Source organism: Oxyura jamaicensis, chromosome 2 (genome assembly GCF_011077185.1).
Source record: "Oxyura jamaicensis isolate SHBP4307 breed ruddy duck chromosome 2, BPBGC_Ojam_1.0, whole genome shotgun sequence".
Classification (NCBI taxonomy): Eukaryota; Metazoa; Chordata; class Aves; order Anseriformes; family Anatidae; genus Oxyura; species Oxyura jamaicensis.
In genome coordinates, this window is record NC_048894.1 from 43,646,976 (window position 1) to 43,672,147 (window position 25,172).

Genomic DNA, 25,172 nt, shown 5'->3' on the forward strand with positions numbered 1-25,172 from the left:
CAGTGTGTCACTTAACACACTCCAACAAGAAGTTTTGGGTTCTGCAAACACAAGAACAAGAAGTTTTTAGCCCAAAGCTGTAGTCCAAAATGAAGGTAAATATGCTAAAAAAAATTGCAGTTAAGAACACCATGTCCCTTCATTCCTGCATTCCCTGTTACATATAGTTCCTTAAAAAATCCACAGGCAGAAAGATCCACAAAAAGCTGTAAAAGCAGCCCAATGCCCAGTAAGATGTTTTATGAAAAAAAAAAAAAAAACTAAAGAGCCTTCCTTGCTCCTAAAGCGAGCCCTCTGCCCCCAGTGCTATTTTAAGTTTTTTCCCCTTTCTCCGCTCAACTCCTACTTTCCCTCCTCAGTCACTGGGAGCTTTAACAAACAAGAGGAGCTCTTCCAGAGCTTTCTAGAAAGTTCAAGATGCAGGAGCGTTAGAGGAGTTAGAAGTGCCTCTGCTTTCAGTTTGCCCTTAAGGACATCACCACATTTCACTACACTAAATGCTTTCGAGCCTTTATTAAACGAGCATCCCACAGAAAACTTACACCTCTCATGCTACCCTGTCTTCAGCCAGACATCCCCTCTGAAGCAGCTTGCTGTGCTGATCCTGTACTGGGAGGGCACTACTTCTAGCACTGAAGAGACTGCAAAATTCTAGCAAAGCCCCCCATCTTGACCCCCCAGAACAGAAGAGGGGGGCAAACTGCTATTTTCCACTTTGAGAAGAAAACCAAATTTCAAATTATCACAACGAGAAACTACATCCCAATGAGACTTAACACACTTCCAGCACATTTTGGGGAAGGAGTGGTGTCTTTGAGAGCGCTTAAAATCATTTGGATGATTCAGGCAAAGCGCTTTTAAAAAAACCACAAAAAGCAAGCTCCCATTTTCCCACACACACACAAAAAAACTTTTTAAACCAACAGCGGGAGATGGAGGTGGGATGCACAAGGACGGACAGCTTTGAGACAAAAACATGATCTATTTTGCTAACTTAACAAGGAAAATATATATTTTTTTGACTCAAAGGGTTACCATCCCCTCTTCACCCTCTCGGTTTCGGATGTGCTCCGTGCCCACCACCCCCCCCGAGGGGCTCGGGGAGGCTCCGCGGCCATTTTCCCCACCCCTCCCTTCCTCCCTCCGCGCCCACCCGGTGCCCCCAGCGCCCACCCCGGGGGCCCCGTAACCACCATTAACGGCTCTTAGCGCCCCGGGGGGCCCCCTGCGGCCGGCCTCACCTCGTCGTCGTGGTGCTGGCAGTAGCTGGCCCGGTCGGGGAAGACGGAGAGGATGTTGTAGGGCGAGGCGGGGTAGGGCGGGCTGAGGGCGAGCGGCGCGGCCGGCCCGGCGGCAGCAGCGGCGGCGGAGGGGGGCGGCCCGGCGGCGAAGCGCTCGATGAAGTGGTCCTTGGTGAGGCGGACCCGCTGGTGCGCCCGCACGCAGTTGTCGCACAGGTGCTCCTGGCAGTCGAGGCAGCGGGAACTGGCGGCGTTGCCCTCGTCGCAGGAGCTGCAGCGCGGCTCGCCCTGCCGGCTGTGCGGCCGCCGCAGCAGCAGCGCGGCCGAGGAGCCGCCGCCGCCGCCCGACGACGAGGAGGACGTCGAGGAAGGCGCGGCGGAGGACGAGGAGGAGGACGAGGAGGAGGCGGCGGCGGGCGAGGAGCCCGGCGCGGCGGCGCGGTGCGGCGGGGGGCGGCCGTGGTGCCGGTTGTTGCCGCCGCCCACCCCCGGTGCCGAGCCGGCGGCGGGTCCGGTGCCGGCGGGGCGCCCGTTCTTGTGCTCGTCGGCGGCCGCCGCCACCACCACGACGTCCAGCAGGTTGCTGAGGAGGAAGTTGGAGGAGGGCAGCGCGTCCATGCCCGACGGCTCCGAGATCACCACCTTCTGGTCGCAGATGGGGCAGCGCAGCTTGAGCGCGTCCCCCGCGCCGGGGTGCCGCTGCGCCTCCAGGCACTGGCGGCAGAAGGCGTGCAGGCAGGGCAGGACGTGCAGCCGCCGCGGAGGGCCCCCGCAGGACGAGCCGCCGCCGCCGCCGCCCCCCCCGGAGGAGCTGGAGGTCTGCGAGGAGGACGACGACGTGGAGGAGTTGGAGGAGAGGGGAGCCGGCGAGCCGCACATCTCCTTGCACAGCGGGCAGATCTGGAAGTCGGACTCCGGGAACGAAGCCATTTGCGAGGGGCCTGATCCGGAGGGAATTAAGGGGGGGGGGGGGAGAAAAGCCTATCTCCCCTCACACACACACGCAAAAATAAAAAATAATAAAAAAAGAAAAGTGAGGCGGGGGGCGTGCCGAAGGTAGTTTTGCAAACGGCTTACGAGCAAGCTGGCATCGATCAGTCGTTTTGCCAAGTGGGATCGATTGGCCGGGTTTGCAAATAGGGTGTCATCGATCTGGCGGTCCACAGGGAGCTGCTGGATCCTCGCCTCGTACCTCGCCGCCGCGGGGGTATTTTTGGTATCAAGGTGTAGCCGTCCCGCTCTCCCTCAGCAAATGGATCCTCTCTTCCCTTCCATGTACTTAACCCCCGATCCCCCGCTGCATTAGACAAATTGTATCGATCCCCAGAGCAGTCAATACCTCACGCAGTCTTCTCATTTCCCCCTCGGGTCAGCAGTTTGACAAGGCGCTTTGGTTACCCGTCTTCTCCCTCAACGGAAAGTGCATGGGCGCCGGGCGCCAGGTCCCCCCGCGGCCGCCGGGGCCCGGGCTCGGCTCTGCTTTGCTCTGTCCTGGCTCTGCTTTGCTCTGCTCTGTCCGCTGCGGCTCCCTCCGGGCTGGGGGCAGCGGGGCTTACCGCGAGTTTCGCTCTTTCTTCTTGGGGCGTTGGGTTTTGTCCTCTTTTCCTTTAAACCTGTGCTTGGCGGGGGGGAAGGGGAAATTTCGTTTCAGTTCCCCCCTCCACTTTTGCAATCCAGAGCAGCTCTAGGAGAGAGAGAGGCACTGAAACACAGCGGCCGGGCAGACTTCTCCGGCTCCAGTCCTCCCCCGCCGACGCCTGCTCCGCCACCGCATGACTGGGGGTGGGGATGGAGGGCGGCCTCGGTGCCCACCCCACCGGCGGGACCCAGAGGAGGAGGAGATGGATGGGGCAGGGAAGAAGAAAAAAGGCTCCGGGGACGGCGAGGGAATGGGATCCGGAGGCTGCTCGGAGCCCCGGCTCCCGCAGGACCCTGCCTCCCTCCCTCCTTCCCAGCGGGGCTCCCCCGCGGAGGGCAGCGCCGAGCCCCCACGCGGTGCCCGGCCCCCGCTCAGCACTGCGGGCTGGGCTCGGCTCGCACACGCCGCGGCCGGGCAGAGGAGCAGCGGCAGGTCCCCGCCGGCCGCCCTGAATTATTCATGGGGGGTGGATTATATTCGCTCGCACAAATTGGAGCCGCTGTGCAATGCTATCCGAGAGCGCTCCGCTCGCCCCCTCCTCCTCGGTTCTCGCTCGCTCGGAGCCCCTGCAGCGCCTGGGATCACGTTTCCTTTGTCATCTCGCCTCTTCGCGTGGGGTTTTATTGAGAAAACAAAAATAATATAAAACCCGGGCAGAGGGAGGGAAGAGGAGGAGGAAAAAAAAGCAGCGACCCACCCCCCCCCCCCCCCCCCCCCCCCCCCCCCCCCCCCCAACGCCGGGCCGGAGCCCGGCGGCCCCGGGGGGCGAATTAGCAGCAATTACTCACTGATGCGGCGGCACCGTCCCGGCAGCCGGGGAGAGCCATCGCGCCGGGCGCCTTCCCCGGCCCGGCGGGGGTGCGGCGGGGCTGAGCCCGGCCCCGGCGGGCGGCTGGGAGGTGGGGAAGGGTCCGGGGAGGGGGCTCAGGGCGGGGGGCAGCGCATGGCCCGGCCTCGGCAGGGCTGGCGGCGCTGCCTCTGGCCCCGCTGCGGCCGCCGGCACTGGGGCGGCGCGGCGTGCGGGAGCCTTTTAAGCTCCGACGGCGCGGGCTGACTTCCGCCCGGCTCCGGGGGGCGGCCGGGGGGCGGCGGCGGCGGGCAGGAAACATTCGCCCTCCTCCTCCTCCTCCTCCTCCTCCTCCTCCTCCTCCTCCTCTTGCTGCTGCTGCTGCTGCTGCCGCCCGACCTGCCCCCATCCGCCCTGCCGGACCCCCCGCCCTTTGCCATGGCTCCTTTCGGAGCCGGGAATCCCTAACCGCGGTCGCACCCCACCCCCTTTTCTTCCCCCTTTTTCCTTTTAATTTATTTGCTTCTTTTCGTTTGGGGCTTTGCGAAAGCGTCGGGGCGTTAAGGTGGCTTCAAACCTGCCACATCGCTCGGTCCATCCTTGCGCCCAGCCCGTTTTGCGCCGCTGCGGCCATCCCCGGCTCTGCTGCTGGCCGGGGAGCGGTGTTTCCCCTCCCGACGATGAAGCTAGCAAAAAATCAGCGTCCATCCCCCTTGCACCGCCGCGAAATCCCGGCCGTGACAGCAGCAGGGCGAGGGGGAGTTGCATCCATCCCAACTTGCTGCCGCGGCGTCGCGCCCCTCGCGAGGGGAAGCTCGGGCACGTGAAACCGGCCGAGGGCTGCAGGGCAAAGAGCTGAGACTGGGAGAGGGTACACACAGGGTTGTGAATGGAGGAGGTGGTAAAACAAACAAACAAAAAAGCCAAAGGAGCTCAAAACAAATGCGCGTCAAGTAGAGATAATAAATGAGGAAACAAAGACCTAAAAGGGAAACAGGCTATCAAACTACACGGAATGATGTTCCTCCTCTCTTTAGGCCTTAGACATACAAAAAAAGAGGCACTGACTGAAACTGTCTACTTAGAAATAAAAACACCTTTTTTCTTTTGCTGACAGGTACTAAACACAGCAACGAGCCATGCGTGCAAGCATCTCCGAAAGCTCTTCAGAGACCCGAGAAACTCAAGAGCACAGCATCCTTATGCCAGACCGCGCACTGGGAATCACTGAAGAAGTCCATGGGGCAACTCCCATGCATTAGGTTATAAACAAGCATGAATATTTATCATGCCCCTCAGTAGAGTATGCAGCTGGGAACTCACGTTATTTATCAGTAAAGGATTCGGCTCGGGGGCTCTGTTCTTTGTATCCCATCTCCATATGTTCACAGTGGAGCGTGCAGGTGAAACCCACCACAGCTTTGACTAGCAGAGGTTAAAAAATCATTGAGCCTTGACTCGACTCTGTTTATTTGTACTGTGGTTGACGCAGAGGATTGTGATGCTGTGGAGCTTGTCCTTTTCCAGATGAAGCCAGTTAGCTGCGAGGAGCAGTAACTCCCTGAACAACAAACGCCCAGCCGGTCTGTTTGGGCTTCCCAGATAACGCCTTCTGCTAGTCCACTCGGTTGAAATCCTCGCCTTTTGCACTCAGAAATATTTTAATTGGGCAGAAATCCCCAGATGCATGTCTCCAGGCATATCTGACACCCCTGCCTTCCTCGGTGACAGCTGTTTGCTTTTCAGCTAGCCGGCTGAGGGGGGAAATTCTGCGCCTCCATGCTTCAAATGGCTCCTGCGGGTTCACGAGGCCACCTGCGTGTGGAAGGTCCTTTTTGCTGACAGGATCCACTGTGCTTGCGCCAAAGCTCTTGCACCTCCTGTACCACTTAAACCCTCCCCAAGCTTGTAAAAACCTATAAGCATTCCCTGTCCGCAGACAGTGGGGTCCTTATTCCCCGACTGTCATCCTCGTGTTTGGGTACCTCTGTCCTTCTAGATCTAAGTCCCTCTTTTCTCCTCCTTCCACCATCCCCGAAGGAATGCAGCATTTTGAGGCTTCTTTTGAGTATGGATGCCTTTCTGTTTTCATTATGAAAAGCACTGAAATAAAAGCTAAAGGGAATACACCGACCTCATGCTCGCTTCTGAAACATCAGCTGCTGGAGGGCTCGTGTGCTCAGCGACACAGCAGACAGCGCTGAGCATTTTTCTGCTTAGTGCATTGACTCGGTGCTTTTCGATGCAATTAACTTCTTCTGCTATAAAAAAACCCTCGGCTCTGCTCAGACAGAGCAAGGCCTCAGTATACTTCATTTGTTTTCTAAGCCGACAAACACACAGGTGAGTAACAGCGCAAGGGCGATAGGTGAAGTACGGGGGTCCTCTGGTTCCTCAGTAGACAGCAGGATGAGAACTTATTTTTATGATTTTTCCCTGGGAAGCTCATGCTTTGCATCTACCCTTTTTGTTTTCTAAAAACAAAAGAACAATAGCTATCCTGGTTAGCAGGGCTATTGTCCCTCTGTGCCAAATAAATGAAATCTTACTGCTTACGTGAGCGTCTGAGGCATTTCTCGGCATTCTGCTCATTCTCCTTTGTGTCACACTGCTGAGGTTTCTTGCGTTTCTTCCCTTCTCTCCTGTATTTTTCACGCTTGTTTCTCCCATCTTTCTTTTGTCCCCCATTCATACGCTGTTGCCATCTGAATTTGAAACGGCGCAGCTTGTTCTCGAGGCAAGTCCATCACTTAGACTGCGTTGAAATCACAACTCTGCTGCAATCGCATCGGAGCTGTGTTAAGATATGAAATGTTAAAACAATCTGACAATGTGAAAATCTGGGCAATACTGGCCAGATCTTCAGAGACACCTGCCTAGCCTCAGAATAGCTCTGAGGATTTGGGCCAGCTCCTGCCTAATTGGAAAATCTCTATTTGGCAACATTTGTCTGCCCTTGACTAACTGCCCAGCCACTGCAGCTGACCTGTGCATTAAAAATACATTTTTTTTTCCTTTTCCCTTTTATTTCAGAGAAAAATAAGACTTTAGGATGGAAGACTGCACCTGAATCATTCCCTAGCATCTGCTTCAAATGTCGGGATGTGCTTTCCACACTGTCCGTGCTTGGAAACTTCATTTGCTTGAAGGAAAGCATCTGCTTTCTGCCAGCAGCACGACAGGACAAACAGAACAGTGTTCCTGCCAAAAGCAATACAGCTGGAAAAGCCAGGGGTCTGAAGGTTAAAAGCTTTGTTAAATAGAACCAGGTACTGTAATTGTGGGTTTGGGGATATTTTACTGTAATTTTAGAGGCAAACATTCACATAAGGAGCTCTCCCCTATCCCACCTGCGTGAAACGGTCCAGCAGCCGGGCGGATTTTGCCCTGCTGTGTTGAGCACTACGGCAGCGCACAAGCTCGAAGCTCATTATGGTGTGTGAAGAGAAGAGGATGAGTAGCTGGTGCAAGTCCTTGAACATGCACACATAATAATAATAAAATATAGGACCAAGCTTCTTTGTCATTGTGGCTGTTTTGCACCTAAGGACCTAGAAAACATTTCCATCCCTGATATTGCTATAGAAAGGAGTCCACAGATATAAAAAACCAAGACAGCAGTTTATCACTTTAAGTGTTGTGTAACATTTTCTAGGGATTATAAAAGCCTAAAACTCTCCCTGTCCTGCTGCACCCGAGAATCCCCCTCCTTCTTCATTTGTTAACAGTGATGAAGAGGCAGGAGGTGCAGCGCTGCATCCTCCTTGGATCTTTGCCTCCAGTGCTCAATCCGTGTGTGAGGGGGTGACTTCCAGCAGATCTGTCCCAGTAAAGGCTTCGGCAAGGCTTTGATGCTGCCTTCATCTTCGGGGATTTCACATTTGTCAAATAGTCCCAAATAAGTGAAAGAGGAAGTGTTTGCTGTTGTTCCTTAGCTCACTGTTAGCGGCTTTTTCATTACACTCAGAGGAATATCCATTTTTATTTTGGCTTTCACCATGACAGTACTCCATGGACAACTGTGCCACTTAAATCCAGCCACTTTAGCCCTGATTTGTGCTTCCCCCCCCCCCCCCCCCTTTCCTCGTTTTCCCTCTTGCAAGCACAAACTTCTAAATTTGCCTCAGATTCCAAATTTGCCATGCCTGCTCTTGCACACTGACTCTCGCTCAACCATATATCTGTCATTGGCTCCATTAGTACATACAGTAGTAAGTTCAACTTTCTGCATGTGTTGCTGAGCTTCCTGTATGGTATGCTGGGTCTTGAGCAGGGTGGAGGGCTGGGGAGTAAAGAAGCGGTAAAGTGTTGTCCCCACGGCATAAATCACTGGGAACTGGCTTGCGCAGCAATTTAATTCAGGCTCTTGATGCCCCCTCCTCCACCCATCCATCTCCCCCGCAGCAGGGTCACCTTGAGTTTAAGGATGTGCTTGTTGGGATGTGGTGGGATCCAAGGGGAACAGAGAGCCTCCCCTGTTCACATGGGCAAGTGAAATCTCTAGATCCTGTTGGTGTGCATGCAGCTTTGTGTCTCTGCACCCTTCAAGGGCTGTTGGCAAGCAGGGATATTGTGCTCAAGCAGCTGACAATGCTTTTAACCCCAGACACAAACAGGTTAGGGGATCAATGCTCTTCTCTCCATTCCCGAGAGCAGTAAGCCCCTACTGTCATGCCTGAGAGCAAGAGCCGATGCAAAGGTTTTATTTTTTGGATGTGCTAAAGTAAGTTGTTTTTCACTTACATTGATAGCCTCACCTTTTATGTTTAGCTCTCCAGCTACTCGGTATGCACCTGAGAACAATTTTTTTCCCTGTGCATTCTGATTCCTTTCTTCTTCCTTTCAGAAATTCTGGCCAAAAATCATATATTTCTAACCACTGAAAGGGATTTATATCTCAAGGACTTTTAGCATCTTTTTCTCCCAATAACTGCATCTCAAAAACTAATTTCTTCTTCCAGACCTCTCAAATCTCTCTGTATTCACCATCTGTTCAATCAGATCCCTTGCTCCACTAAGTACCTGCATTGGCATTAATCTCATGCTGACAGCACAACTATTGCCCTCCAGGACGGGCTCAAGGCCAGAAGATGAAAATGTCTGTTCTTCTCACCCTAGCCCTGCCCTAATCCTGTCATGGTTTTCAAAGGTGATTCTTGCCATTAAGAATGGTCTAAATCCAGGTTTGGGAGCACAAGGAAGTGACTGGATGTTGGATATATTGTTTTAACACGCACAAAAACTGATGCTGGAGGGCTCTCAACTCACCTTCAAAGAAAAGTCCCATCAGGTCCCTTTTCCCTTCAGGAAAAGCTTGGCAGAATAGACACATCTTGTAAACACACTCTGCAGGTCAAGGAACACAAGCTCCGCGCAGCTGGGGGTAGAAGGCAGGTGCCAACATTACGGGCTAATAATTGCAAACGTTTCGTTATTAGTCTCCTGTTTCATGACTGCACCGCTGCCCCGATACCTCCCTCAGCGTTTATCCTCTCTGCGTGCTTAACTCAGCTGTAACTCCTGAGTCAGTCCCACCTTCACCCTCCTCCTCCTCCCCAGGACCCTTTTACAGGGCCGGGGGAGCACATTTAGCTGCAGGAGGTGGTACACGCTGCTGCTCAGGGGAGAAAGGCTTGCTAACGCTTCCACGCAGCTGTGTAAACTCAGGGTGCAAGCAGCTGCTCCCTCCAGACCTGCTGGAGGGATCTGGGATGCTTGGGCACCTCGATTCTTTGCTACCAGCCCCCGGTTTGCACAAGCTGGCAGTCCCGCAGGCTGATAATCGAAGTTTCTGGTTCACTCGAGTATTGTAATTGGCTATAATTGCATTTCCTGTAGGGAAGGCCATAAGGTGGGCCAGAGGAAGCTTTTGCTACCTTGCATCATGCGGTTCCTCCAGACTCAGGTTACAGGATGAGGCTCTTGTGCACCCGTGGGATATGCGAGAGGTTCGAGTCTCAGACCCCAATTCCACTGGGAAGGCTCAGAGGCCCCGGGGAGGCTGCTCCCCTCCTCGCTGCTCCACAAGGCAGCCAAGGAGGGAGAAGCTCTTGCTCAGACAGCTCTCCCTGACCATGAGAAGCTCTTGGGGTGGCTCTTCTCCTATGTGGGACCCTGACAGCACTCATACGGTCCTTTGTAAATGCCTTGCTTGCATGCTGATGCTGAAACACGCAGCTGAAACCCTTTTTGCTACAGCCTCCTTCCCCAAAATGCACCCTGAGGAACCTCTGGTTTCTTGGAGGCTCTCCGGCATCCCTTTGCAGTGCGCCTCGTGTCCGCACGCAGAAGGGCATGTTGGTGTAAATCCTTCCCAGTATACCTCCACCACGGGAGCTATAAATAGGCTGGGGGATAAGACAAAGGGAAGCTTTCTTCAAGCAGAGGATGCCACAGAAACTTTTTGTGAGAGCAGGAACTTTAAAGGGAAGGCAGCGACTCGGGGAAATTTTAGAGCCGTTGAGCCAGGACGCCAGGACTTGGCTGATGCTGAAGGTCTCACACAGGGGAACTCCACAGCTCCGAGTATCTTTTTCCTTTTTTTGCTCTGCTGAAGCAGGGTGTTGTCTCTCCTTCCCAATAAAACCCACGTACGTTAGGATGATGGATGGCTGCTGGGAAGAGAAGTTTGTGTGTCTTCTGTTTGCTCGCCACGGAGCGCTGGAGTTGTGTTGAGGCTGACAGCCCCTTTTGTGAGCCACTGCCTCGCCGTACAGATGCTCATTTGTTTAAATAAAAGCAGCCGAGGGGCTCGTGTGGTCTCTGCGGTGCGGACCCTTCCCTTCCTCAGCATTTCAGAGCTACCAGCCTCTGGATGCTACTGCGAGGCAGAGAGGTAAAAATAAGGAAGGAGGGAGCGAGCCTCAGGAAGCCAAATCAAACAGCGGAGGCAGCATCTCAGGAAGCTCTCCCAAGACGGTGGGGTGCAGGGCAGGTGAAGAAGATCAGAAGCGTAGGAAATCAGGGAAACAGATGTGGCCGTGCCAGGCTTAGAGGAGGGAGCTCCTGAGATGCAGGGACGGCATTCCCATGCCTTCCCATCTGGCGGCGAAGGAAATTATGTAAAGTGGAGGGGCGAGGGGCCCCCTTTCTTTTTTTTTTTTTTCTCCCAATTCTTTTCTCCCCTCACTTCCCATGATGCAATTAAACATCCATTGCTGACATCACCATGTATGCATGCTGAATGCAGCCATTGTGTCTCGGCTGCGGTGCTGTACTATATATAGATTAGTTGCCAATCCCTGCTATGTATCAGCAGGGAAGACACCCAAGGAATTAAGCGAGTGGTTGCAGTGGAGGGCTCCTGGCTTCTGTCCCGTGCCCTCGAGACACGATGGACTGCACGGTGGAACTAGAAATAATCAAAGATAAGTGATTTGGAGGCTGCGCCAGGAAAGTTTTTCGAAAGATTGATTTGCAGCAGCACTTCTGTGGCGGTAGGAAGGCAGCCTTCGAGGTGGCGGTGCAGGAAGCAGAAAGACAGCTTGACCTGCAGGTAAAAGTAAATGGTTCGTCAGTAATCTCCCCTGGCCAGTCGCTATGCCAGGCATCAATACGTAGTTGCAGATCCTGTTTCCTCAGTGCCAGGTGGATGGAGGAAAACCAGCTGCCTGGGGATTCACAGGAGGTGACAGGAGGTGGAGGGCTGGGGTCCCGGGCTGGGGTCCCCAAGCCACGCAGCCCCTCCCCGCTCAGCAGCGAGCTGTTAGATTGACATACATTGGCGGCAGACAACTCCAAGGTGTAAACTGACCCTGAGAGGAAAGCTTTGATGTTGGGGGTTTTATTCCTTCTTTCTTGTTGACTTCACTCCAGGCCAAATTCCAGCTATGCTGTGGCCACTAGCAGCTTTCTCCATCATTTCATAAAGGCCCATTCCAAGGTGATGAGACCGAGTGTTGTCTCAGCCCTAGGCACTCACCTTCCTGCCCTTGTGCCACTCTTGGGCCAGCCACAGCTTCTCCGTTCCCCAGAGGTGTTCCCCAACTCGTCACTCTGTAATTGGCACTTTTTGTTGCTCCACTCTGGCTAAGCATTTACAAATAAGCTGGGTAAAAATGTTTGCTTCTTGCAGTCCCTGGAAGAGTGGTGTTACATTGGTAGCAGGCAGAGAAAAAGCTATGAAGGGGGGGTTGAAAATCTCCGTGACAGAAGCCCCCAGCCTCTCTGCCCCTTGCTGCCTCCCCTCCACCAACAAAGAATTTTTCCTTATGTCCAGGCATGATTTCCTTCACTGCAGCTTGTGACTGCTGCCTCTCATCCTTCCAGTCTTTTCAAGTGATGCAAACCCAGCTCACTTACCTTTTCTTCACACATCATGCTAATCCTCTAACCACCTCAGAGACCCCTTGCTCCAGTAAGTCCATATCTTTTTTGTACTGGGAGCCCCAAACTGGACACAGTACCCCACTTGCAGTTTCACTGATGCTGAAAAAGGGGAAAGGATCGCTTCCCTTGACATGCTTGCCAGTCCACCAAGTATGGAGTTAGGTTTCAGCATTGTGCAGGTTGTTGGCGATGGTGGTATAAAGTGGTTCTGGCCCCATGGCTCATACCTGGCTGCCTGATGAGCTCTGACAACTCCCTCTGGAGCCCAGTTTTTTGTTCACCATGCAGTCTACCCACACAGCCCATACCACCTTGGTTTGTCTACAAGGAAGCTATGGGAGACCATGGTGAAAGCCTTGCTAAAGCTGAAGAAATCTACCCTCACTGCCTCCTCTACCACATACATGGGTCACATTTTCCATCATGAGGGCAGGCAGGCTGCTCCCTCACACTCTCCTTTTGAAGAACCCATGCTGGCAGTTCCTAGTCACTCTCCCGTCCTCCATGACATAGAGTCCCTCAGGGCTTGCTTCATGACTTTCCCAGGCACTGGGGTGAGGCTTATCAGCTGCTCCTTCCCCACATTCTCCTTTCTGCCTTTCTTTTGAAGGCAGGTATCTTCCTCCAGTAATCAGGGACCTTTCCTGGTTGCCATGACCTTCCAGATATGAGAGTGGTCTCACAGCAACATTGACCAACTTCCCCAGCACCCTCAGGTGCATGCCATCTGGTCCCATGGATTTATGTGCATCCAGCTTACTTCTCTGGTGCTGAGCTTGACCATCCTCCAGCGTGGGGAGTGCTCCTCTCCCGTGCCTGTGGCACTGAGCTCAGACTTTGCTAGTAAAGGCAAGGAAAAGGAAGTATTGTATGAGTTTTTTTCCAAGTCCATTTTCAGATGGCATCTAGGTAGGAAGCCACATGCCTGGGCACATCACAGCTTGATGTGCACATTGAGAAGACCGTGGTATTTCTGGAGGTACCAGGGAATGCTTTGTATTTCCTGGATGCAAAGAGTATTTCTACTCAGCTGTAGCAATACGGGAACCAACCTTCTTTCTTTCATTGTCTTTTTTAAACCCCAGATATGACAAACCTAAATTCATTTTGTATTTTGTCTCAACACTGCTTGACACAGCACCCTGAGAGCTTCTGCCTAACCGGGGAGTGACATTTTGTTTTTAAGATGGAAAAGTTTTAAGTTTTAAACTTCCTGCAATGTTAAGCACCTCCCAAAGATACTTTGAATATTGGTCAAAGGCCTGGCTGGGGGATGGCTGACTACATGACTGTCAAAAGTCCCGGTGCCCCTAGGAACCTGTGCAACTCAAAAAAAAAATAAAATTTCCAAGCCCTGAAGCAGTAGCTGAGAGTCCTGACACTTTCTGCCCTGTCCTGACTGCCCTTGGGCATCTTGCCATGGTGGCCCTGGCATGGAGAGGCTCTGAACTGAACTCATGTATTTGTCTTTTCTGATGAAGTTTTGTTGGACTTCTATCATTTCAGTGCGTGGATCCAAGCTGCAGCAGAAACCCCAGTAGAAGAGGTGGTTCCTCAGTGGCTAAAGAGAAAAGCCCTACCTTTTAGCAAAGCCTGAAGTGCTGATTCTCTCCTGACATGATAGACTGAGGCTGTCTCAAGAAAAGGTAAATAATTATCTGATCCCAGCCCAGTGATCTGCAAGGCTCTGAAGCCATCTCTGCTTTACAGGTTTCTGATAAAAGCACGTTGTGTAATACCCCTGGCTTTCAGGTACAGGAACCATGGCCAGCCCGTGAGGCTGAATGCATATCTTATCCACCTTGAGGCCAAAATAGCCTGACCTTTAGATGATCTTCGGAAGATGATGAATAATGTATTGCATCTCCCAGAAGGCTGGTTCCTGCCCATACACTAACTGACAGTTTTCCTGACATCAACCAAGCATGTCAACTCATATCTTGTCAGAAGGGTTTCTGAGATTACTGAGGGGAAAAACCTGTGCAGAGGGGAGGACCACTGCAAAAAGAAGTCAAAAACTACCGCAGTTATAAAACAGGAGCAAGTCTCGGGACAGCCTTGCCGTTTTGCTGCGTCTGCAGAGCTGGGATTCTCCCAAGCACAGTAAAATCTATCAAAGAACCATCAGCAGGACTAAAGAGAGGCGGCAGGAACGGAGCGCTATGAGAGCACTTTGGAGAAGTTAATTAGTCTTCTGCTTGTGTTTGTGGCTGAGCAGACCCGTTACAGAGAAGACAACTTTATGAGGTATAGTCCAAGTCCCGTGGTTCAAGGCGATCTTCAGAGCTACTTCATCCTCCCATCACCAGCCATCTCCTGCTGGGGCCAGGGCTGTGCCCAGAAGGCCCAATGTGCCTGGGACAAGAGAAACGTGTCCGTGTGAGGGAACATCCCTGCGGGTGGTGGATGAGCACCCTCCCGAGCCAGGCGAGGCTCCTTCCATGGGTTGCCACTAACAGGTCCAGGAACAGAGGCTTCCTGTCATGAGACAAATTCTCAAAAGCACCAAAGTGACTTTTAAGCCTAGAGGAACTTTCAAAGGGATTTAATGCTTAGAAGTTTACACCTGTTCGGGGTACGGATAAAGCTCCTAAGCCTTGCTTTGGTGCTTTTGAAAGTGCTGTGCCATGCCAATTAGCCCCAGATGTGTTTGCAGGGTAAAAGAGACACTGCTGGAGTTTCACCTGCTTCTCCGGGCTAGACAACTTCCTGCAAAATGCTTGAGCTCTCGCCCTCAGTGTATGGGGGCATGTCATGGTGGCAGCAATGGGCATGGTTTGGGGGCACTGCAGCCCTTGGATGCTCTGCCCTGCTCCCCTTGCCATCCCTCATGGTGCTCATCACTGCTCCTCATGCCTCCACCACCACCAGACCTGCCAGGCTGTCCCTGTGGAGCCTGGTGCTTTCAGTGGGGGCGTCTTAAAAGCTTTTAGTAGTGGGTGGCTGCAGTGAGATGCAGCTGGTTCTCCATGGGCATCAGCTGCAGTTGGAGCAGCACATGTGAATGTAGTACCACAACCCCAGCATGCAGCTCAGCGTTCACCTCTACAGTTAAAATACATACTTAGGCCTGGAAAATGTCTTAGTGAAAGGGTGTTTTGGGGAACAGCTAAGCTGCAGGGAGCCACATTTTCTGCCAGTATAACTTCACTGAGTTAGTGCAATAAGTTCTCCTAAAAAAGGTCTGTGTGCTGGGGCTTGTATCCATCAACAAGACTGGAACTACTTGGAAGTGATAGCAGTCTTCTTTCAAAGCGTAATAAAATGAGTGCTTCTCTGTGACTTATTACATATTCCTTTTGCCTAAGCTGACAACACTCGTAATCCTTATGCGCTTTGCTCAATTACCATCTTAAGCACTTGCATGATTTTAAGCACCTGGAGAGCTTGGCTGGCTTCACTGGGTGGTGTTTGTGTTTAACGCAATGCCTGGGTTATGCTGCTGACATGCTACAGTGCTACCAAGTCAAACTACTGCTTTTTACTCAAGTGTAGGTGGTCTCTTACTTCTCTTGGGGCTTTATCTTCCAGCATGGCTCTCTGAACTGAGCATTGCTCCGAGGACTTCTCCACGCCTTTGGAAGATAACATCCATCCTGCTGGGACTTGCTGCTCGGGCTGTGTAGAAATGACGGGCCATCTGCCCCAGGGCTGCCGCCATCCCTCAGCACGGCAGCTTGGGTGACAAACCAAGAGTTCCCAGGGTGTCCCAGATCTGCGATGCTCTGCAGAGAAGCGAAATGCATAACCAGAGCAAAGTGGGCACCAGGGAGCTGGGAGGGCAGAGTCTCACCACCGAGGCTGGTGGACAGGACAGCCCCAGAAACAGGGCTCTGAGTACGATGAGCAGTGATGGCAGAAGGTCGCTGAATGGACTGGGGTAAAGCACACTTACGGGGAGCGGGCAAGGTGGACATAAACCTGCTCACAGCCACTCTTCAGCCAGCACCTTCCATCACAAGGAAAGAGGACAAATTGTTTGTTAAATTATTTAAGATGTTGCTGACTGGTTATGAATTATTAAAGTGTTTATTACTTACCATTGGGATGGCAACTTGGCACAGAAAATCACAAGCCTTTCAAGAAACCCAAGGCTGGCCGTGGCTTGCCAGGCCTTTTGAGGGTGGCCTGAGGTGGTCGGCACAGCAGTTTCAGCATGAGGAAAGGCACAGCTGATGCCTGGAGCGTGTTGCAGCCTGTGCTGCTGCAGCCAGCTCTGCTGCAGTCTCACAACCTCCCACCACTCCTCCTCATGCTATTTTTATTTAATATGCACATGATGGCAGTGCTAGGAGCCAAGAGCCCATGGCACCATGTGCCGTGTACCACAGAGACAATCCTTGTTCAATAGTTAGCTCTTATTACTGTGATTTTCCTACAAAATTATCTTGAGGGAAGAGAGGCACTAAAGCAAGAATATGCTAATTCCCACCCTTAAATGCATATGTTTGTCTTACGTTTCTGCTCCATTGAAGATATTTGAAGTTTTTTATACTGGCCCTTTTTCCTCCCTTTCCACCCTCCCCCATGTTTTGGGCTCTTCCTTTCTCTTTTAGTTTTCCCATTCCTTGAAACTGTAATCATGTGCTGGCCATTACAACTTCTGTTCAATGCATACTTATCCTTTGTGGTCACTGTTCAAGAGAAGGAGATTACTGATCAAAGAAAGAGTGTACCTTATCTTCCAATGTTATTTTGAGAAAGACAAAGCAAGGAGATAATGCAGCCCATTTTGACTCGCAGCTCTGCTTAACAATACCCTCCCATCAGTGTTGAGACAGAAAGGATTGGGCATGTGGTTAAAATATAACTCTTTGGAACAAAAATTCTGCTAATGAGTTCTGACTACACAACATGGCTGTTAAATAACGAGAAGATGTTCACAATTACACTTGTGAATGAGCAACACAAGTTTGATTTGCAGGCACACACACATCATGGCATCCAGCATCCACAATACAGCCAGCGATGGCTGGAAATCTCTGAAAGTGTTTGTGACTACAGTCAGTTTATTATGTTTGTCCTTGAAATGCACTGTTTCTTATTTGGTATCCTGTGTTCATTTTTCCTCCCTTGCAAACATTTCAGTCATTCAGCCCAGGAACTGATTAAACCTCCCAATAAACACAGTACAGATGTCAAAGTGAAAAATTCACAAGCTATTCATAACAAGCCATCTGCTGAAAATAATTTGTCTAAACTATTTGGTGAAAATTGACAAAGTAATGAAAATGCTCAGAGATATTTGGGAAGATTCTAATTACCAAAAATCGATAGAAGGCCTAATTACATGTTTTGGATATGACTGAAATCTTCACAGCTTTTTGCAGGATTTTGGATAATTATTACTCTTCGGCCTGTTTGCTAGTTTTGCAGTTTTGAAGCAGATAAGTGCATTTCAAGTTCATGCTTATCCTATGAGAACGAGCAGTTTAGGTGTAGTCCATGGTCTGATTTATTGTCCCAGGGCAATAAAAGGCAGAACTCCCACTCATGCTCTATTTGGACTATTTGGTAAATACAGTCTTCAGAAATTCAGACAACCCAAAGAGTAGCATTCATTTTTTTCCTCAAGAAAAAGAATACCTAATCTTCAATATGCTTTATTCTTCTTATTATCATTATTCAGGTAAATAATTTCTTCTGTGGTCTTTCAAACTGTTTTTGGTGGTGCTTTCACTATTGCCATGTCCTGGCTTTCAGAGCTCTGTGCTGAGCCCCAGAGGTGAGCTCTTTTGTCTGCCTTGGCTCCAGGAACACATTATTTTTTAGTTCTCCGCATCTCTTCTTTTATCCTGGTTTACATACTAGTGCTTTGACAAACACCTGAGATAGCTAAAGTGTTTTTTTGTGGGTGAAGTGGAGATTCTGGCCACTGTGAGATGTATTTGCTGGTAGATCTGAGATCTCATCTTAAAATCACAAGCTATTTCCTGAAGAAGGCTTAAAGTAAAACATGGCAAGAAAAAAAGGAGAAAGATCAGCATCTTCAGGAGGCAACATTTTCAAGCATATTGCTTAAACCCTTCTCTCCTCCATAGGGGCTGAGTAGTTTTGCTGCATATGAAACCCCATACATTCCACATTCCCTCAATATTCACATTTCCAGGAGGGATTCAACTGACTGAGCATAGCCCGCAGACACGCAGAAAGGTATCTCAGAGTTTAATGGCTAGAAGTCAGTGGAGACCTAGGTCCATCCATCTCCAGCGGTCACAAAAGCTATATGGGGACACTGCTGCAAGGACATTGCTGCGGGCTATGGGAACACTGCTGCTGTGCACCTGTGGGATGGGGGCTTCCTTTGTGGGGGACCATGTGGCACAAGAAGAAAGACTGCTCCGAAAGCCTTCATGGAGATGTAGTTGTCAGGGCTTTCACTCTGAGATTAATAGTCTTGGGGTCAAACAGAGAGGTAGGTAGGTACCAATGAATTTTTCAGTAGATTTTAAATCTGAAATCTGTACTTACAGAGTCATTCCCATGTCTTGTTTCTTTTTTTTTTCTTTTCTTTTTTTTTTTCTTTTCAACCATCAGTGTAAATGTCCTAAATAATCTGAAATTTCTGGGTGTACTGCTGGTAGGCATAGAACTTAACAATAATTACCACAAGACATTTTACTTGACAGTTGCAGTAAGCACTTGCTTCCCTTTTTTTTTTATGTGAATTCTGATATTGTAGTCTCAGTTATGTACTTTCAGTAGGAACTGTGGGTGCTGCATGGAAAACACGAGGTGCATACCTGATGGTGCTCTCAGCTTGATGAGATGATATCCGCCCCACACTGCAAAAACAGACCGTGGGTGCATCGCAGACTGCAGTCTGTGCATCCTTGTGAGGATACAGCGTTTTTTTACCCATTTGTGCAGATTTATTAGCTACAGCAGGGCGGGCAGCTTCTCCCTGGTCACACCAGGCACCGCAGCCCTGACCACACGAGAGCCCTTTGGGACAGTGGTTGAAGGAATCTCCTCAAGGAGAGCATCGCCTGGCAGCCTACACCTCGGCACCTCATGTCCCTCATGGGCAGGCCCGCCGCCCGCTCCCCGCCATCCCGAGGAGAAGAAGGTGCCTCCATCCCTGCCTTGCCACCCCACACCCGGTGGGCATGGCGGCCCCAGAAGCTGCTTTTGGGGTTTTCCTCCTCCTCGGCGGCTGTTCCGGCGGGGTTTGGTAGGACAAGAGTGGCACCCAGTGGCTGGTTCCTCCATCACACTGATCTTCCCCTCGCCGCCTCTCCAGGCGGTGGGCGAGGGGGCACCACCGTTGCAAACACCAGAAAGTGAGGTTTATCCAGCCTCTGGTTTTGTTCTGAGGGAGCCCACGTGAGACAGGGATGTGGGATTGCAAGAGATAAACCAAAATTTTGTCTGCCAACAAGAGAAACGGAAGAGGAGGTTGCTGCAAAGAAACTCTGTCAGACTTCACCCCGTCTCCTGATCCTCATCAGGAGCTGCTGATCCTGTCAGAGTGCCTGCGCTGAGACTGCTGCCTTTAAGAACAGATGTTTGGCAAAAATCATGTAACCCGTTGCCTTAGAGTAACAAAGACCACATTAATCGTGCCTAGTAAGCGATGGTCTGCAAGTCCACGTGAACCAGCCCCAAAGCCTGCAGCAAGTACTGGTGGTATCTGCTGGAGGTGTGGAAAACAACCAGAGCTATGCAGCCATAGGAGCCCATGGGCCACCGAGCCCACGCAGGAGGGAGAGCAGGAGAGCTGGAGCTGGCCCATCACTCGTCTTCCTCTGTGGGTCTGATCCATAAGACAGCTCCAACAGAAACACTGCCAAATTTTGCATTTTTTAATTCCTGCTGAACTCATGGGGTGAGCAGACCTCAGCCCTCCCCCTATTTAGTGCACGGGATGTTGCTGTCTTTGTAAGGACAGACTCTTGATAAGGATGATCTGGCTGTGTTGTTAGAAAAGAGATAAATAAATGGTGCTCAAATGGCTGCATTTCTGTACAAGTGGGGTTTGGTGGAAAAAATGTTTTAAGAAAAACTATATTTATTATCGGTTTAAATCTTTTTAGCATGATTACAGAGCAGCAGAAAATCTACTTTTCTTGTGGTGTAAGAGAATCCTCCTAAATGAATAAAATATGGGGTATGTTAGAACTCAGCTTAAAAACTAGAGAACAGAGCAAAAGAAAAAGAAGAGAGAACACAGTCAGGTCCCTGTCTCAGTTCTCATTGCCATCTGAGAATTCATGGCTGGAATCCTATGAAAGAACAACCCCTGGTGGGACAAGAATTAAAATTAGAAGAAGAAAAAAAAAATACAAAGTGACCCATGAAACCTAGCACAGAAACAAGGAGGGCCACCAGAGGAAATGAAGTTAAGGATATGTTTGGAGGGAGTTTGTTTTCTCAAAGCCTTCCGTTTCACTGCAGCTGATTTAAAGCGAGGGTTGTGTTTCAGCAGAACCACTTGTAGGAGGGCAAGAGGGGAGCCTGCCACCTCGGCCTCAGCCGGCACGTGTTGCACGTAGCTCTTTCTGGGACTAGGCTCAGAAGATGTTCCTGGGACCAGACCCAGAGCAAAAGCTGCTCCAGCGGGTTTCGTTGCCTGCAGAAATGTCCGTGAGCACAGTGATTCGAGCTGCACAGAAACCCAAACAGATCTCATGTGCCTGAGGAGCTGGTGCCAGCCATTGAAACCTCGCACGTGATAAATACTGTCTTGCCACTCATCGTCTCAGCTTCGTCCCTCCCAGATTAATGGTCTCACAAATGTGCCCATGTGCTTATTTTATTTACTTCTTGCCTGCATTTTAAAAGCAACAGCAGATCACCAAAGAACACAATACTTTCAGAAGTTTCCTTTTTAGCTTATTATCCCACAAACATCTCTGCAGGTCACCTGAGGAAGCCTTTGCAGAGCACAGCCAGTCCTTGAGGCCCGGTGCCAAAAAGTAGCCCTGAGCTGGTGTTAGACACACCAAATTCCCTGGGGCAGAAAGCTGAGCATGGTGGTGGTGGTGAGGTGGCTGTACTGCTGGTGGTGACCTCAGTGCCACTGAGAGTTTCATCCCAAAGTAAGACCTTACCAAAATGGGCCACGGCTGGGCTGCTTGCCACCTCTCATGGATGCCCATCACAGACCTGCTCTCATCCGAGCAATCCCACTCTGGGCAGCAAAGCCTCTCTCCTCCGCATGCTCCCCCACTTACCTTCTTCTTAACCACAAAATGCTTCCCATCTCCCCCCACAAAGAAAGTCTGAGGGGCCGCACCAAAACCAAATGAAGGATGAAAGTACTGGGTGAAGGCATGGTGGTGCCTGCTGCCCTGTCATGATGGAGGGACCTTTGTTTGCTGGTCCATGGCCCTGCTGCTGCCCCAGGCTCCAGACCTTCTCGGGAGCATGAAGGGGGTCCTAGTGGTGGAGGTTGCTGACACCACTAGGCAAACACATTTCAAGGGATGGTTTAAATCATAGGTAAATTATGAGGAACTTTCTGCTTAACAAGGATCTTTACACTTGAAATACCAGTACTAACTGGGTCGGAAAATAGCAGCGTGGATGGGGAAAAGTAAACTACGCTGTCAGAAGCTGAGCTGAGTAAATGCTGCAGTGGGGATGTTTCAAGTTCATTAGCTCTTTACAAAACCATACTTATATTGAACAGAGTAGAAAAATATCTCCAGCGAAGGGCACAATCCTGCCAGTGTTGTCTAGGGACCTGAGAGCCTGGTTGTCCCTTGAGACACACAGCACAGGTGCCTGGGTGCTGAGCGTTCGCTCTGCCTCCGGAGCACAACATCTTACTGCATGTCATGGCTGAGGACACTTTATTGCTTTCTGTCAACACCCTAGCACCGAGCTAGGAAGTAATATGTGCTTCTAGTGATGCGATCCCTCAGATGACATTTTAAATCAAGCTCCTGTCTGCAGGGAGGCATGAAAAATCCCATGGCACCATTTTTATTTCAAGAAGAATAAAGGCATTCATCTCTGCAACATTGGCAAGATTCACTGTGATATCCCAATAGGGCATCTTCACATAAACACTTGAATTAAACTGCAGTCTGGAATAGCAGTCAGGGGTAGGAAGCGGGCTGTATCAGGCCAGAAACTCATGAACTAATTTTACTTCTTCACTAAAACTATCTGTGTTTTATTACTCTGAAGGAAGGCAACTGGCAGTTTTTGGTACGGCTTCCAAATAATGGTTGCATTTTTCCTCGGACTCCACAGTCACTTTTATTTGAATGTGGAAGGCTGATATTTATGTTTTCAAACCCAGCTGTGGCCAGGAGTGTGAGAAGAAAATCAAATGCAAGCTCCAACCCTTGTTTTCAAGGAATCTGGCCAAGTTGTGAAGGTCAAGTTGCAGTTCAGAGCTTTAAAATGCAGTTTTAGTTCTAAAAGGAGAAAGATTACACCCAGACAGCTTAAAGATGCGATAAAGATTCTAATACCAGTGGAGACAGCTGATTTTACTTAAGCCTTTTTTTCTCAAGGGAGAGACAGCAGCCCTTATAAAGCCCACATCTCCCAGCAGTGGAGCTTCTCATGACCATCAATAGTTACTATCCTCCCAATAGCCATACAAGCTTTGAAAATGTTATCCCCATTTTATAGCTGTGGAACTGTGGCCCAGGACCTCCCAAGGACACTCTGCAGTCCTGCAGCTGAGCCAGGGCTGAAACTCACGGGAGTTGCTCCCATGCTATGCTCCCCTTGTCCTTGCCCTCCACACGCATCGTCTAAACCTCACACCCTGTCCCTCGGACTGCTCAGAGACCCCAGCTAGTGAAGACAGCTTTGTGCCAGGGCAGAAGAAACAGAAAGCTTATTTGGCCTGGCTGATTTCAGTCTCCAAACAACAGAAACCAAAAATGAGGAGGAAAAAGAAATCCGTGTGAAAGTTAGAAAGCAAAGTTGTTGAAGGATGTAGATATGTATGCTAACCACAATCTATGGAGTACTTAAATAATGTAGCAAGGATTTAAAAAAAATCAATCTTGATTCTATTATTTTGAAAGTAAGCATCACTTGTGAACATATGGCTGGATGAGTTAATCATTTTGTGTTATTTTTAGTTCTTTGAGTTGTTTATACGTTTTTAAAGATGTTTCAGCCTCAGTGGGTCTAAACAACTCAAGAGGACAGGGAAATGCAAAACACATTATTCTTATATCATTTCTCCTTCCAAATATTGCATTGGTTTGACCATTTTTTTTTTGTTTCAGGTCAATTGATATTGCTGTTAGTTTGGATCTGTGTGTGTGCATCCCCACATTAAAAAGGTCCAAAGCAGCGATCCATTACTCTACAAGCCTACGTTTAAGAACAACTTGGAGTTTTTTCATCTCGCCTTTTTCACGGACTCATCAATTTCCCTAGCTGTTGGCAGCAACTGGGGAAAACCATCTCCAGATGAACTGCACACAGCATGGCCTGCCCTATTCCCTGCACAGGACAGGGTTTCCCTGCTTTCCTCCTCTGTGCTGGGTGCTCAGAACATTGTGTTCCTCCAGGATCCTAGGAGGTCCAACCTTTGGGGTACAGGAGACCTCTCCTTTGTGCCACCAGTTTTCCCTTCTCCCAAGCAATGCTGCTGGAGAGAAACAGAGGTTTAGCATCCCCCACCTGGCACCAAGGAGAGATGCTTACATGAAATATCCCCTCTCTGTTCTCACAGAACGCCATATCCCTCCCTCCCCAGGTCCAGGGTGGCCCCCAGGAGCAGAAACCCAACCCTGGGGCGCCGGTCCTGCAGAAACCGTACCTTGCTGGAGACGAGTGCTGCAGATCGCAGCTGTCGGAGCCAACTGGGAAGCAGCCGCCGGCCCCCACGCGCCAGCCCCATGTCTCAGGTGTCCTCAGGAAGGAGAGAATTAGCCAGGACTTTAATGCTGGATTAGGCTGCCCCAAGTCTTCCCGTCCTCTCCTACCGCTGGCTCAGGCCAGGAAAGTGAGCAGGCGGTCTCCGGTGTGGGTTACAGTCTGGGGCTGCCCCTCAGGCTGGCCACGTCCTCTCCTTGACCTGAGGCCCCGACTCGCCAAGCAGCAGGAGGTAGCTCATATGAGGGGACCTGTGCTTGGCCCTGCAGAGCTGGTGGGGAGCGTTTTGGGAAGGGGTCCTCCCCACTTTGTATGTGGGGCGAACATCAGCTGGGGCCCAAGAGCCCGACCAGACAAACTATTCTCCCTGGCATTTTTAGGCATTTCCCTTCCCTACAAAAATCTTAGGGATGCTTGGCCTGGCTGCAGTGATCTCTGCATCCATTACTGGTCCTTCAGCCCCCAAGGATGGAGCAAAAGAGGCTGCGGCCTTGCTCTCACACCACAGAGGAACACGCGCCGTTCAGCCTGTGGTCACTGTCACAACCATTAATGTAACCACTAGGAAGCTGGAGTTAGCAAGCTGTGACTTGTTGAGTGGTGTTTTGTGGGCTTCCTGGCTGGATTTGGGTAGCCTGGCAGGCTGCCCTCTCACAGCAGTCATGTGGCAAGCCGCACAGAAGATCTGGCTATTGCGAAAATGCCGTCTTTCTGAAAAGCCTGCTCGGTGGCTGAATGAGCTCATGTGGATTCGGGACAAAAATCCCACATTCATGCATCACAGAAAAAAGAGTTAGAGAAGATCTCATATATATGATTTTCCCCTGGCACTCACAGCTTTGCCAAAAGCACTGTGTGCCGAAAGCTGGGAGGACGTATAAGGAGAAGATCACTTTGCATTTACCCTGCTTCTCATCTTTCCTTAAACATCTGCTACTCGTTGTTGCTAGAGAGAGGGTTGGGGTGAGGAGACACATCAGATCTGTTCCACTGTCACCACTCTTTTGCTTTCTGCTATGTATTCTTCATGTTTTACCCCAATTCACTTTCTGAGAACAGCCAGATGAGATGTTTTCTTCCAGGTAATTCATCAGCATTCCTAAAAGGTAATTAAATAGCTTTTGTTAAAATATGCCAGGTCTGTCTTGCTGGACTGAACAAACATTAGAGGTATCAATTTGTTGCACTGTGGTTATATAAAACAAGTGGAGCATGATGACCTTGCTTTTGCTCAGGAAGAGTTACCCATCCAAAGTGGATATTTCCTCCTGGTTCTTCTCCTAAAGCCCTTCACTAATGGATCCTTTTTAGCCCAGTTCCTCCGATCAGGTCCAACATGTGGAACAAAGTACACCCAGTCCCATTTTAATTTGCTGAGCAA

At 50.5% G+C, this 25,172-nt stretch overlaps 1 protein-coding gene across 4 annotated transcripts in view; it reads right to left on the reverse strand.

Annotated features, from left to right (window-relative positions):
- Window positions 1-4,018, reverse strand: part of TRIM71 (tripartite motif containing 71) — a 63,529-nt gene extending 59,511 nt beyond the window's left edge. The window contains exons 1-3 of one of the 4 annotated variants that reach the window (XM_035319005.1): window positions 3,669-4,018; window positions 2,023-2,925; window positions 1,242-1,587 (exon numbers count right to left, since the gene is read on the reverse strand). In XM_035319005.1, coding sequence (XP_035174896.1) covers window positions 1,242-1,587; window positions 2,023-2,171 — 495 coding nt within the window. In that variant the 5' untranslated portion in view covers window positions 2,172-2,925; window positions 3,669-4,018. Of the gene's footprint in view, window positions 1-1,241; window positions 2,926-3,668 lie in introns of all 4 variants that reach the window. The other 3 variants (XM_035319004.1, XM_035319001.1, XM_035319003.1) reach the window with 3 other exon arrangements.
- Window positions 4,019-25,172: the final 21,154 nt, after the last annotated feature.